Raw genomic sequence first — 15,328 nt, 5'->3', positions numbered from 1 at the left:
AAGACAAAAGCGTCTTCAACTTCTGTGATGAGCAAAACCATTCATTGATCTGTAAAAATACTAGTAGGATATATTATGGAATTTACTAGCTAAAACAGGGACTCCTCACACAGCACCGCTTTTGTGTCAAACAACCTTGTGAGATCATCAGGACAATTCAAAATAGGAAAAACTGGGTCTGTATGAATGTAAGTGACACAAAAATGTACAGGCATAGAGTTATCTGAGTTTAAAGCCTTGATTTTAGTCATTAGTTTCACAACTTTTAGCATTGTGCCTTCCCCCCAAACTACTGCTTGGTACTTTCAACAGCTTCTGGAGTCTGACCTAGATGGATGGTGCATTTGACCCATATGACATGTCACATACTCCAATATCCAATTTCACACCATTAGTCAGCAGTCACTGAATGGGAGTTCAGGATGTCACGAGAACCAAACATCGATCTCTCAATTAAAAAGCAAAGCTCCCCTAGGAGTCAAACTTAAAGATAATTGGTTTTCTTGTTTGAACTCTATCTCCCAGGTTCTGCTTGCAGAAGATTGTTGGAGAGCTTAAAGGGGAGGAGATATATGGGTGAGCACTGTGCCCGTTCTAAACCCAAAAGGAGATCACTACAGGGACCAAAAATGCTTTTATCACAACCACCTGAAACCTAAAAATACCATCAGGTGACATACTTCTTAATTATTCTTTTTGGAGGTCTTGGATATTTAAGGAAGTTAGAAAATCATGATTATTTAGAAGCAGTGATGAAAAGCTGGGATTTTTATGGCTCTGTGCAGCATTCAAGAATGTATGTGATACATCTGCCACCGTGTTGCTGGATCATCTCCTGGTTAGAAAACACAGTAATGTTACTGAGAAGCAGCTACCCTACCCCCTTTTAGCATTTTACTTTGGTCTCCTTGACCAAGTGTTTGGGGCTCTGGAAATATAGATGGAACAAGAAGACAGGTTTGAAGAGAGCAAAGTGAACATCTCTATAATGGGCTCATCATAGATATCTAAGGATGGCTTAAGTCACCAAATTCAGATGGAAGGAAAACAATGAGGTAATTATCTTTATGCTTACTATCCACCTTCAACTAACTGCATCTTTTCAAAAATATTCTCTTTCTGTCTCACCTTAATGCAGAGCCTCCAGTCATACCTTTTGCTCCTCCTAGCCTCTCCACTTTCTTCAGAGTCATTTCTTGTTCAATCACAAATCCCATTGTATATCTTAACTCACTCCTTCTCTCTCTCTATTGATATTATTTGCTTAGGAACATGGTTTAGTTTCTCCTTTACAAATGGGGGCAAGAATGTAACTTCCATCAATCCTCTTTCTTCTGTGTCTGGATTCTCTCTTCTCTCTTCTCTCTTCTCTCTTCTCTCTTCTCTTTCTCTCTCTCTCTCTCTCTCTCTCTCTCTCTCTCTCTCTCTCTCTTTCTCTCTCTCTGTATTTTGACAAAATGTTCTCCATTTTCTAATTTTCTAATTCATGTCTGTTACTTCCTCTCCATTTTGCACTTCTACTTGCTGTCTGTCACATTGTGGAGTCATGACAAACTCTTCACTAGAGACCCCACTTCCTCTGTGGACTCTGACATTTTCTTTGTTTCTCCCACTCCCATGACTCACTTTTGAAATCTTTTTCAGGGATTTTCTTTCTTCAAAACTGTGTGTGTTCCTCCTGTCAATTTCCTTTAGCCCTCAGACCACTAAAAATCTTTCTAAATCCAATGACCAACACGAACAGCACCTTACTAGACCCTTTGTTCCACAATCTTCCTGGAAGCGCTCTCTCTCTCTTTCTCTCTCTCTCTCTCTCTCTCTCTCTCTCTCTCTCTCTCTCTCTCTCTCTCTCTCTCCATTTTCAGGCTCTGAATCATCATAAAGTCATTCTATCTCCCAAGACTTTTGCTTTCTAAGCAACCATTTCCACTTGTTGTTATGATTCTGTCATAGAAATTTACAATAATGTCCTACATTTACTGTTTAGCTCAGAATAAAGGCAAACCCATATGGTTCCTATTATCCAGTTACCTGACCAAAACTTCTGGCTCTTAATGAAATTAGCATCTTATAAATTCACACTTACATCAATATGCATAAGATTAACTTTTTGTTGCCAGGGGAAACAGTTATAATTAAAATACCATTATGCTGTGGTGATGGTGTGACAGTCATTATCCATTTTCTCGTCTGTAAGTCCAATGAGGCAAATCAGTGACCTACTCCCGAAGGCCTCACAAGATACTTGGAAGGATTAAAACTATCAAGAAGTGTGAAACTTTCCAAAGGGTATGCTGACAACATGTGCATGTGATTTAGTAAATGGCAGGGAATCCTTCTTTCTGGTGCTTACATATGACACATTAAGGTGGTTGCTTGGGGTACTGGAAATAAATGAGAAGAGAAATGAATGAATGAATGGATGGGTGAGTGAGTGAATGAATAAATGCATAGGTAAATAAATAAATAAATAAATAAATAAATAAATAAATAAATGTACATCACAGTGAAAGGTGCAAGAATTAGATATGAAAACTTGGTGCCAGTATCTACTCTGTTTTTCACTAGACTTCAGACCTTAAAAAGATATTTTACTTATCTATACCTTCCCTGGCAGTGAGCAAATGAAGATCTTGGTCAAATGATAGATTAAAAGTCCATTTTCTCTTCAGCATCCCATGACTTAATAATCAGTGGTAGAAAGGAGGAGACTTAGCATCTTTCAGTATAATTGACTTTTTTGTAATTACTCTGTTTTTCTTGCTTTTCTCCTCTTCCATTATTTTAACATAGCAAAGCCCCAAACTGGTTTTAACCCAAAATCTACTTTGGTATACTGCTAAGTATTGTCAAAGATTTTTCCTGATGACAAATTTTCATTTATGTTTTAAGAATATCAGAGATGCACACAACATATCCTACTCTTAACTTTAGGCTTATTTATTATTACCACCTGTTTCTGTGAAAGTTACCCAGGTGCTAAGTAATTGTCTAAATGATGTTCAGCTCTGCATGAAGAAAAATTCTGCAAGCTAGTTTCCTACAAAGAAAAACTCATTAATTCTATCAAGGATCATAGATAAATGGACTTATTTTTAGCTATATGATATTAAACTATAATATCAAATATCAAATACTTCCTGAGAATCAGGGTTTCTTTTATTGGGATATGGCATATAGCCTAACTTCCAGGTCTGACTGTTTTACAGCTTTCCTTTACCCTCAAGCCTCCCACATGCATTCATCCTTCCCTTACAGAGAGACCTATAACACTTTACTGGAAGATCATGAACTGCAGATGCAAACTCAAATATCTTCCTAAGATTAAATGTAGCAATTTAACAGTGACTATTTTCTGTGCCCTTCCTCTTGACTAAGACAACGACAATATAATGATGTACCTTCCTGAATCAAAATGTAACCAGTCCACTTGGGCTCTACATTCCATTCTTTTTCACTTTCTACAAAATTGCATAGCCTAAATTAGCTCCTCATTTATTTATGCATCACCAACTTTCCTGGGTCATTCCTGCCAGCAAAGAAAAGATAGGGTAATGCTTACCACTCTATCTTTTATCTCTATCATTCTCATTAATCAGTTATCCATGTAACCAGATTAAGAGATGAATTTGTTTCCATTCCTACAACAAATGTAAGTATACTATTTCTCCTGCAATGTGAATCTTCTTATTCTATTTCCTCCTGGGTTCAATCTCATTTCTCTGACTTTTCAATCTCCCCATCTTTTTTCTTTTCTGATTAACCTAAATGAAAGAGAAAGTCAAGGCTCTGTGTTAAGCATTCTTTCGTATTTTATAATTCTTCTCTAGGTCATGTCATCGAGTCCAATTTCCTTGAATATTATCCAGATTCAGACTACTTCTAAATTCAGGTCCCAACCTTGCCTTCTCTTCTGGGTTACATACAAATCTGGATGTGTGATCCTCCCTACACAGAATTTCACATCCATCTCAGACTTAATACAAACTGAATGTGTTTCCCTGGAATTTTCCTTCCACACAAACTTAACTATCTGAGTAAATGGCACCAGTTATTCAAATAAGAAACCCACAAATCTTTTCTGATCATTCGCCTCTCTTGTACTCCTCACATCTAATGTTAATAAATCTTAACATTTCTACCTCCCAAATAAATCAATTTGTCTTCTTTCTTTCTTTCTTTCTTTCTTTCTTTCTTTCTTTCTTTCTTTCTTTCTTTCTTTCTTTTTGGCAATCAGGTATTCTACTGGGTTTCGTAAGGCCCACTGCATAGTCTTTTAATTTGGTTTGTCTATGAAACTCCTATTCTAATTTATTTGTTGCATAGCATCAAAAGTGTTTGAAGCCATACAGGAGATAAAATTGCTACTTAATATTCTCCCATGGATTCATACATCACTTAAATATACTTTATTTAACATAGCCTATAAGAAACTAAATCATATGCCATACTCTTCCCCATCATCCTTTTTTCTTTCTCCTCCTTTTCTTCCTCCTCTTCTCTTTCTCTCTCTCACACATACTCTATCCCCGTATCCATCTCTATCTCTAACATCTTTATCTCTTTATCTCTATCTCTTTTCCTCATTTATTTGGCTTAGTGTAGATTTTCTAAAAATCATTCTTTCCCTGGTTCAAGGCCTAGTGCATTATTTAGAATACTCACCTTTATTCTCACTTCCAATGCTTGCCTTACTAGCTCCTTTCCTTCTTAGGCCTTATGTCTTTTAGTCTTGACCACTTCAGGCAAAATATTCTTCTTTCACGCTGCATATACAGGGTATTTCTGTTTGTGTATTTGCTACACACATAGTAAGTAACTCAAATGTCTTCTGTGAGTCACTTTCTTTGTTTTAGGAATTTACATCCCTTGAGACTGTTAATACCAGAAAGCACATATATAGCAGATGTGCAGCTGGGTCTTCATGTGGGTCCGAAACAACTAGAGTGGGGGCTATCCCAAAAGCTGTTGCCTGTATGTGGAATATGTTCTACTAGCTGGGCTGCCTTGTCTGCCCTCAGTGGGAGATGTGCCTAGCCTCACAGAGACTTGATGTGCCAGCATAAAGGAATACCCAGGGAGGCCTCCACCTGCTCAGAGCTCAAGGGGAGGAGGGATGAAGAAATGGCTTTGAAAGGGTGACTGGGGGGTTCAGTGAGTGGACTGTAAAGTTGAATAAGTAAAAAAAATAATAGATTAAAAAGGAAAATAAAACAGAAAATAAAAACAAGAAAAAAGAAAATAACAGGAAATTAAAAAAAACTTTCATTTTACACACAAAGAGATAGTACCACCCACCGGAATTAAAAAGGAAAAGAAAAAGTAAGATTTCCAAGAATTGGATATTACCTATTTCTCAAATAAATGTTTGGAATGTGCATGTCTATGCATCACAGTCATGTTCTAAGTACAACAGGGCAATTTAAAACATGGATTAACTTTCTAAATGGCTCCTGAGAGACTGTACTCAATCACATTAAGTTTCAGAATCCTAAAGAAGCCAATTAGGCTTGATATGGACAAAGCCTCTCAGCACTTTGATTTTCTTCCTTAATATAGTATTTGATCAATTGTTCTTTTCCAAATTCTTACCCATTTAGATCCAAGTCATGGCTATCAGTGAAGAAGAAAATATGACTCAAATTTCAGAAATTATTCTTTTGGGTTTCGGGGATCTCCACGGCCTTCAGTTTCTTCTTTTTGGGCTATTTCTAGCCATTTATGTGATGACTCTTCTGGGTAACATTGTAATTCTCACAGTGGTATCAACTGATGGCTCTCTTCACACACCCATGTATTTCTTTCTTGGCCACTTCTCCTTCCTAGAGATTGGCTACACCACAACAATTGAGCCCATAATGCTGAGGACACTGTTATCAACTCATGTGCCTATCTCCTTTCCAGCCTGTGCTTGTCAGTTTTATTTCTTTGCTTCTCTGGTGGCGACAGAATGCTTCTTCCTTGCTGTAATGTCTTATGATAGATACATAGCCATCTGCAATCCACTACACTACTCCAGTATCATGGACTCCTGGGGTTGTTTCCAGCTAGCAGTGGCCTCTTGGTTGGCTGGATTTCTGGCACCTATCCTGCTCATGATCTACATTTTTCGTTTAACATTTTGTTCTTCCAATGAGATTGACCACTTCTTCTGTGATTTGAAGCCCATCATGAAACTGGCCTGCACTAATACTCAAGTAGCTGAAATGATTTCTTTTATATGTACCTCATTATTTGCTCTTGGTCCTTTCCTACTGACCTTGGTTTCCTATATGTACATCATTTGCACCATTCTGAGGATCCCTTCTACCACAGGGAAGCAGAGGGCTTTCTCTACTTGTTCGTCCCACCTGATAGTGATCAGTCTCTATTATGGGACTCTGGGCATTGTCTATGGCTTCCCATCAATGCCTCAGTATGAACATGTATTGAAGTTGCTTTCTTTACTGTATACAGTGTTTACCCCTGCTGCCAACCCTATTATTTATTCTCTAAGGAACAAAGATGTGAAGGTAGCACTGAGAAAATTGACAGGATGGCATACATATTTGGTCGAAGAAGGTTGAAAAATTGTGTGGGCTCATGACACATACTGAAAACTCTAACAAACTAGAAATGTCCATAGTTTTCACCTAGACAGTCTTGAAACAATAATTTGTGTTTGAGTCCATAGTTTGCCTAGCACCAAACTCACTGTTTCTATTAACATAGAAAAATTCACAGCCCTGAAATGACCACGACACTTTCCTTGGACAATGGAAGACAACCCCATTTTTCTTTGGAGAGCTTTTTCTCTAGTTTGTGTTGCTTATGAGAACATGTCTTAGATGAGAGGAGAGATGAAGGAAAAGACAAGGGAATGCAATTGAAATCCGAGTATTCTTCTTCAAAGGCGTGATAAAAGTGAAAGAGGTAAAAAAAAATATTTGAGGGTTAGAATTACTTTCAGTTCAGGAATATTCATATAATGTGGCTGGTTCTGTGATTTAAAGACATCCACACATAAGAATATAATATATCCATAAGTAAAGAAAACAAGCAGCAGTTAAAAACTAGACAGCAATGTATGCTTATATATAGAGAGAGAGATCTCTATAATATAGTATGTGCAATGTATAGTGTATGCCATCTCATGTGCAAAGAAAGATGAGTTAATGCTGGTTGTTACAGTTCTCACCCTTATCCTTAATTCCAGAACTTGAGAGGTAGAGACTTGTGGATCTCTGTGAGTTTCACATCAGCTTGCTCTCAATAGTGAGCAACATGACAGCCAGGACTTAATAGAGAGTTCTCCCCCAGAAAAAAGGATACATTTAAAATATTCACATGTAATTGTAGATACATAGACAAACCATATGGAATTTGATGGTATCTGTTGTCTTTTGGTTGGAAAACTAAATTTAGGGAAGGTATACCTTGTGAGGTGGGAATCATGTTAAATTAATTAGCTTGTGAAAACATATCCATGTTTAATAACTCAGCATAAATTAAAGGCAAATATGTTGAACAAGCCAATTCTAGAGATTGCAGTGGGAACCTATTTAAACATAGACATAAGACAATTTTTCTTTTAAAAACAAGTTATAGAGTCTATAAGGACAAAGTCTTTCTTACCCATTTGGATTCAGCAACAGTGACAAAATTTCAAATATCAATTCAATCATAAACATTTATTACAAGTGTAAACTCTGGGTGCAAAAACTCTGTTTTGTGTGGGCCTCTCTGGTGAATTCTTCATTCTGTACACCGATCTATCATTTAGAGCACATCAGACACAGCCTGTATCCTTTTAACATTTACTCAACTAAGCCAAGACAGTGAAGAATCAAGTGTCCTCACCTCCTGGGAACAGAACTGATTTCTGTGAGAAGATCAGATTCCCGGTAATTCCTTCCTTAACTCTGGATTGTAGCTTCTATAATGTGCTTGGGGAAAAGAAGTATGGTGAAGAAAAAGAGAGAGGGATAGATCCGGGTGGAAAAGGTAAACCATCTCTTCCATGACAGAGTAGCTCCCATCTGCCAGTGAGAAGGAAACACATCTATGCAGCACAATAATTATAGCTAATTGGATTTCTTCTTCTTTTTAATTCCTGAGCCAGGGCCCTATTGAGAGAGATCAGGTAAGGGGATCTATTAAAAGCAAGATGTGTTTGTTCTGCATATCACTTCATTAAAAGTACTTAAGGAGGCAGATTACATGCCATATTTTCCTAAGAGAACTGAAGTTTAGGTACTCTGTAAGTTTAGGGGCTTAACACTTGCTGGAAATTATCAGAAAAAAATATTAATTAGGATATGAAGACAATGCCTTGAACAAGGGTATATACTTTTATATAGGCCGCACATCATCTGATATGAAGCCAGGCATCTGGATAACAATGAAAATTTAGATAACTCTTCTCTTTTAGAACAACTAAATATGCCACATTTTTGGGTACCCAGTTGTTCCTTGCTATGTAGAAGAATTGTAGTATTTAGTAATGCTTTAAAAAGTTTACCTACCATGTATACTCACTTTTGGCAACTGGCTCTATGACTGACTCTAAGTAAGTAACTTAGTTTCTCTGGTCTTCAAATCTCTCATATGTAAAATGGAAATACTAGAAGCATCTTATCTTCCAAGGCTTCTGAGAGTATCAAAGGAGATTATGCATAAAATCCCTGGCTTGTGACAGGTATTTGATATATGTTAATTATTATTTTCATAGTTATTGTCATTACCATTTGTAGATGTCATCAGATCCTCCCTTGATACAGTAAAGCAGTATGGATCCGGACCTTATCTAAATCACTGTGAAGTGGTTTAAAAGCAAATGCTAGAAAAATAGGCAAGTTTCTGAGGTGTCTGTTTTGTCTGGGTTTTTAGTTCACCATCATTTCTGGCAAGGGAAAATGCTTTGAAACAATGTGTTTCCCATATTAATCGATGGAAAGACTTTGCAGAAATCCTGTGCACTGGTGCCTAACATCTAGCTTCTTCTAGTGGTTTCTCCAATGCTGTCATCACACTGGCTAGATCTTGCTATTTCTGCAGAAACCACATTTTCTCTTTACTAACATTTTTCTTCCATGGGAAAATAATCACCTTTCCGACAGTGAGTAGTGTTAAAATAAACAAAAATAGTGCTTAATTAGAGAAGAGAGGCCAACAGACAAGAGACTATTCAATAGTTATAGGTTTGGCCCCTATCTACCCACCAAATATTATCTTGTTTTGTTGTTTTCTCTGTGTGTGCTCTGTACACACTGGGATATTAATTCTATTTCTTGAATTTTCAAATTCTTTTGTGCCTTAGAATTTTTGCATTTGGTATTTCTTTTGCTTAGAATACTCTTTTCAAGACCTGGATACAGTTAGTGGGTTCGCTCCCCCTCCCCACCCCACACTTTTTCTTTAAATTTCTTATAAGCTACATATTTCTTGACTACCTCATTTAGGTTGACTTCCCTATACATATATATATATATAATCTACCACCACTTAGGACAGATTTCAAAGTCATTATAATAATCATGTAGTAAACTGGCCATTATTTATTACATAAATAATTTGTATATTTATGTGTTTTATGTGTATCCTTTAGAACTTCTGTGACTGCCCCAATGTAAGCTCTCAAAATACATTAAGAAAAAATGGCTTTGGATTTTTTTCTAATACCTTACTTAGTCACTGGATAGTCAGTGGTTTCAATTTGACAGATGAACAACTTAGGAGAATCTGAAACATGCTCATAAGCTCATTAATTGTCTTATAAACAGAACTAATGTCTTCCTATTTGACTCTGACATTGTTACCACTTGAAACAATGTGACATGGCATAGGCACCAATGAGTGATATTCTGGGTACAGCAGTAGCTTTCAGAATAGAGGGAGTAACTTCCACATGTGGGCCATAGACAATGTTCCTCTTGGCTACAAACTTGCCTTCATAGCACTAAAATACCTTATAAGAGTACTTACAAGAAGTTTGCCTACCCCCAGGTCCCAGACTTGAGGTCACACTGAGAGGCCCTGTAGAGATTCCTTTATTCCCATTACCCTTTCTTATCCTCCCATGTCAGTAATTATGGTCAGTTAATGGTCTCTGGGGAGATAGAAATGATTTCCATATGAGACCTATAAGGTCCATTTCACACAATGAATCCTTTGATATTCTTTCTATTGAGAAGTGGAAACTAAAGGATGCAATGCCTTTCATGGAGCATGACTATTTGACAGGTACCAGCGTGAACAGTCAAATATGTAGTGCAGATGTCAGATGATTCTTCCCCCTTGTTGTCAAGACCTTGCCAGTCATAAAACTTTTCTAAATGAAGTCCCAGACATGGGACAGATATAAGCCACTCCCACTGTGACCTGCTCCGATTTCTGATCCACAGAGTTTATGAACATAAGTCGGTTGTTATTTCTAATATACTGATTTGGTAGAAGTGATTTTTTTTTTTATGAAGCAATGGAAACCAAAAGAGAAGCCATGAAACCCGCAGAATTTCAGAGACATAAAGTAAGTTCTAAAATTTAAGCTGGAAGGGAAAACAAGTTTCTTGATTATCAGCAGATTTTTTTAATTATGATTTTTTATTTTATGCACTTAATTCAATCCTTGTCTCACTGAAGCAAAGCTTCCCAGAACCTCTCATACAGAGGTGAATGCATCTTTCATCCGACCTGCTTCCTCTGCGTGGAAGATATGCTCTGTTGGATCCCTTGTGCACATATTAACTTACATTCTCCTTCACTTTCTAAAATATCTTGCCTATACTATTCGTACCCTCAGGGTCTTACACTGAGGGCTCAGTGAATACATTTTTGGTGATTAAGTGAACATTCTCCCTTTCAAATACCAAGTACTTGCAATGCCCAGCCCTGCTTAGCTTCTGAGCTAAGACAATATCAGGCACATTCAGTGTGGCCATAGAGAAAATGAATGTTTCTAATGATCATTTTCATCTGGTCTGGCTCTGGTCTCCTCTAAATGCCAGGATTCAGTGTGTTCCAGGTCGGCACCAACCTCCTCTAACAAATATGGAATATAGATGAGGGTCTGAGCCATCTGTGCTGTTCTGTTTGATTTAAGGTCATCTGTGGCTTTGCCATCCAGATTTCACCACTAGCATTTCATACATTCATTTCCTGCAGTTCTACTTCCTGCAGGAGTAAACACATGGAGGAACGGGCACAGTAATGAGGAAGCCAAGGCTACAGCTAAAAGCAACCATAGCCACAGTAATACAAATGCATCTAACGGTAAATGGAATTTTGCTCTATTCCAGGTAGTGTTTTACAAACTCGCTTCCATGAAACCCTCACCCATAGTCCTGCAAAATAGGCGCTGTTTAGTACCATTTTACAGATGAAAAAGTTGAGGTTCAAGGAAGGCAAATACCAAGATTTTATAGGCCTCAGTTTGTGAGGTACAGGTCTACCTATGAGATTCCGTAGCTCATCTACTGGCAGGTATTCCCATGGATATGTTGGCTTCCTTGGGATTTTTTTAGACCACTTTAATGGCAAAATCAAAGAAACACACTCTTGGAATTCAGTGGTATTTCAGTCAGTGTCTTTAGGGTGTGTGTGTGGGGGGGGGGTTGAGGGTTAAGCTAAAGTAGGATTTTCTTTTCAGTGATATTCTATCCCCTTAGGAACATCTGTGAAAGTGACTTAGTCATTTCATGGGATCAAGGGTAGGAGGAGGAAGTGTGCATAATGAATTTGCCCAGTTTTCCTCTTATTTCCTGAACCACCTGCCCTTGGAGTTCTGTATATTGAGATTCAGAGTTCATTTACTCCCCTGTTTTACCACAATTGTCAAAGACCTTCCTTCTGACTCCTCCAGATGCTGGCAGAAGATGGTATTAGAACACTTCAGACAAAGGGTCTTTTGAGTGGCAGTTAGAAGTAGATGTTGGATAAAGAGACCACCCCCCAGGTTTTTGTGCTCTAGCAAATAAGTGTTAGATGAAGGTGGTGATCAACGCCAACTCTTTCACTGTAATGCTGGCATGGACGCAGATGAGGAATACACTAAGGCTGACAAACAGGAAAGAAAGTAAGAATTTGGTTTAACTGTTTGGAAGTAATTCTAATTACAGGCATTTATATGAACTGTTTACAATTTATGCCTAATCGCCACCCAGCACAATAACAATTATGCATATCATTAAATATGTGTCAGATGAATTTTGTTGTAAATTTTTAGTATAACAGTCTGAGTATGCACTGTCTTTATAATTTGTTGCTCAGATTGCTCACAACTTAGAATTAAATGAGACAGAACATTGGCTGGCAGGGTGGGGGGCAGGAGCGGGAAAGGTGCAGAGGCAGAGGTGGCTGCCTTGGGTTGAATATTTACTATGGGTAGCGCACAAAGTGGATAATCAACAAATGCATAAATCCCAGCAGCTTAGCTTCACTGGAGCCCTGCAGGCAGCTCCACAATCTTTTATTCATTTCCTGTTGATTCTTTGGATGTATTCACGCCCACAGCACATCCCAAACCTTTTCTGGTTTCTTTGGCCTCCCAACATACCTCATCTCTCTTGACTCTAGCCCGGTGAGTTAAGTATGACTTCATCCCAGCCTTTGGGTAGTATATCTGGCTAACAATTTGCCAGTATGACTTCTACTTTTCGTTCAAGTTTTAGTCCCCATTTCCAAAAGGTCTCAGACCTCTAAGTATTTCATTTTCCTCTCACCTTCCCAGAGGCTGGTTGCTTGTTCTAGTGTTTCACTGTGCCTTCAGTTTCTAGATATTTTTTCCATGCACATAATGAGCATTCTTAAATCTTTGTTTCCTTCTGATAAACACAGGGCACATGGAATAATTGCACACACACACCACACATATAACATATACAAACACACATACTACACACATATACACACAGACAAATTGTCCTACCCCACACACATACTACACACACTACATATACTACACACACATAACACACACAAACAAGACAGAATTCCTGCCACTCTTTCAACTACCCCCATTTTCTCTTTGTTATCTGTTACCCTTGGACTTATTACACATCTTTCATATCCAATTATATTCAAAATTCATTTAATGCAAGGCAGTTTTATAGGTTTAAAATTGTTTCTTAGCCTAAATTAAAGCACTCAATAAACATTCAAAAATCCTCAATCACACACAGATCCTCTCAAAAATGATTTCCTTGTAGAGGAATGAAAATTCTCATCACCTTTTTCCCCTCTCCACCATTATTTTAGAGACCTTGGGAAGGTGAGAAGCAGGATAGTAAAAGGTGTGTAACTTGCATGTAAGTTAACCAAATTGAACTTCCATCAAGGTCTGCCACTGAGTAAGAGAATTATGACAACTGGCTTCTACTTTCTGAGGCCCAAATGACCTCAGGCTTTTATGAACCATGAAGATACACTAAAGCCTACACAGAAGCTTACACAAGTGCCATGAAGACAAATTATCATGCAGATGAGAAAGATCTGGCACACAGTAGTAATGATTTTTCCCAAGGAGAAAGTTTCAGGTGCTGTGGCTCGCCCATGCAGATTTATCCCACCTACTATAGCTATAGTCAGTCACAATTTCAATTACTTCAAGTCTTACTTATTCTCTAGTTGTGTCTCTCACTCTTAGGTCTATATCAGTAGTTTTCATTCCTAGGAGACACAACTGCCTCTTAATGACAAGTATTTTGTGAGTCACCAATCTTTTATCTTCAAATGAATTTCATAGATAATATACCCTACCTATATACATAATTTAGATAAAATCAATACAGTGACCTAACAGAAATATAAAAGAGGAATGGAGGGAAAATAATTTACAATAAAATGATACATATTTCAATATACAAATGCAGTGACATGACCACGTCAGACAGCATAATAAAATATATGTTTGCACTAACTTACAATAAATAGGTTTATATAAAAAAGATTGCAAGTAATTACCTGTAAGAAAAAGAATATAAAAGTCAATGATACAGAAGAAACGGTTGTATAAAAGATGCTATTGCATAATGCAAATCTCAATTATCAACTCTTTTTTAAAAATCTATATTATTAAAGCTCACTGTTCGAATCTAAAGCTTTGTGTGATATATGACATTACATAGTATGGTTCTGTGTAGTTTAGGGCAAGAAGAGTCACTAGTCCCCATCTTCTGAATGTCAGTCATACCAACCAAACATGGTAATAACCAAAATGTCTTCATCACTTTTCAAACATCTCCTACTGGACAATATTTCTGTTCTTGAGGATTGGCATTCTAATTCATGTTCAGAAAGAAAAAGGCTAATTTGGCCAATATCATGAACTTCATGTTCTAGGATGTAGGACTCTCCATTAGGCAGAGTTGCCTATCTGTGTGTGGTTTCAGGTGGCAATATTCATGGGACTATGCCACATAATGTTGAGATCCTGACAGTGACAATAACCAAGGACAACATTTTTCCCCTTGCATGCCCCTCTAGATTTTTCTCCCTCCTGAATAACTGTCATGAGTTCAGAATTTCAGTCACCTCAACCTTTACCTATTACCTAGTTTTATCATTCATTCTTGGCTTTCCATAAATAGCTTCATTCCTATAAGACTTAATAGTCCCTCTTAACAACAAATATTTTGTGATTCACCCTTCACTATCCTTAAATGCAGTTCATTGATAATTATATCCTAGAATATCTTGTTTATTCTGAACATGGTTGGTCACAGAATGGTTGGGTTTTCAACATAGGTCAATTGGACTACCCATAGAAGTATCTCTGTAACAACAAAATATTGTCTGATTCTGTGTCAATAGTTACAACCTTCAAGTTCCTTCTTTTCTGGTCACTGAGCCACTAAGCCTTTGTCATCAATCTAAGAACTATTTCATAAATTATATGTTTTCTTCTCCCATGATCAATTTTAAGTCACAATTTTAAATAAATTTTTTTTAATTAACCAATACAGAGACTCCCTTTCTGTGCCCATCTTCCCTGTCCACTGAGTCCTCTGGGGCACCTCCAGCTGTCATGATCCTCATGCTATCCCCTGTGAACCTCAATTATCCTGCTACCTCTTTGCTCATCTTCATCAGATCTGCTGATCAGGAGGAACTACACAGGATCTTTCCTTAGGATACACAACTTCCCTGCCCACTGAGTCCTCTGGGGCACCCCCAGCTGTCATGAGCTTCCTACTATCTCCTGTGGACCCCCATTCTCCTGCTACCTCTTAGCCCACCTTCCTAAGCCCTGTTGATCCAGAACCATACAGCCCAAGTATAAGCATCAGAGACCCATGACACAAAGATCATTGAGGTTAGGCCGCCTCCCAGTACCTACTACAACAGGAACATC

The 15,328-nt window shown here is 37.7% G+C and overlaps 1 protein-coding gene across 1 annotated transcript; it reads left to right on the top strand.

Annotated features, from left to right (window-relative positions):
- The first annotated feature begins 606 nt into the window (after nt 1-606).
- On the top strand, nt 607-9,638 carry LOC117694033 (olfactory receptor 10A4-like). The gene is made up of 2 exons (XM_076918440.1): nt 607-1,055; nt 5,601-9,638. The coding sequence occupies exon 2, from the start codon at nt 5,610-5,612 to the stop codon at nt 6,564-6,566; it is 957 nt and encodes a 318-aa protein (XP_076774555.1). The 5' UTR covers nt 607-1,055; nt 5,601-5,609; the 3' UTR covers nt 6,567-9,638.
- The last annotated feature ends 5,690 nt before the right edge of the window (nt 9,639-15,328 follow it).

Source organism: Arvicanthis niloticus, chromosome X, assembly GCF_011762505.2.
Source record: "Arvicanthis niloticus isolate mArvNil1 chromosome X, mArvNil1.pat.X, whole genome shotgun sequence".
In the NCBI taxonomy this organism is placed as follows: domain Eukaryota; kingdom Metazoa; phylum Chordata; class Mammalia; order Rodentia; family Muridae; genus Arvicanthis; species Arvicanthis niloticus.
This window is presented reverse-complemented; position numbering and strand designations above follow the sequence as displayed.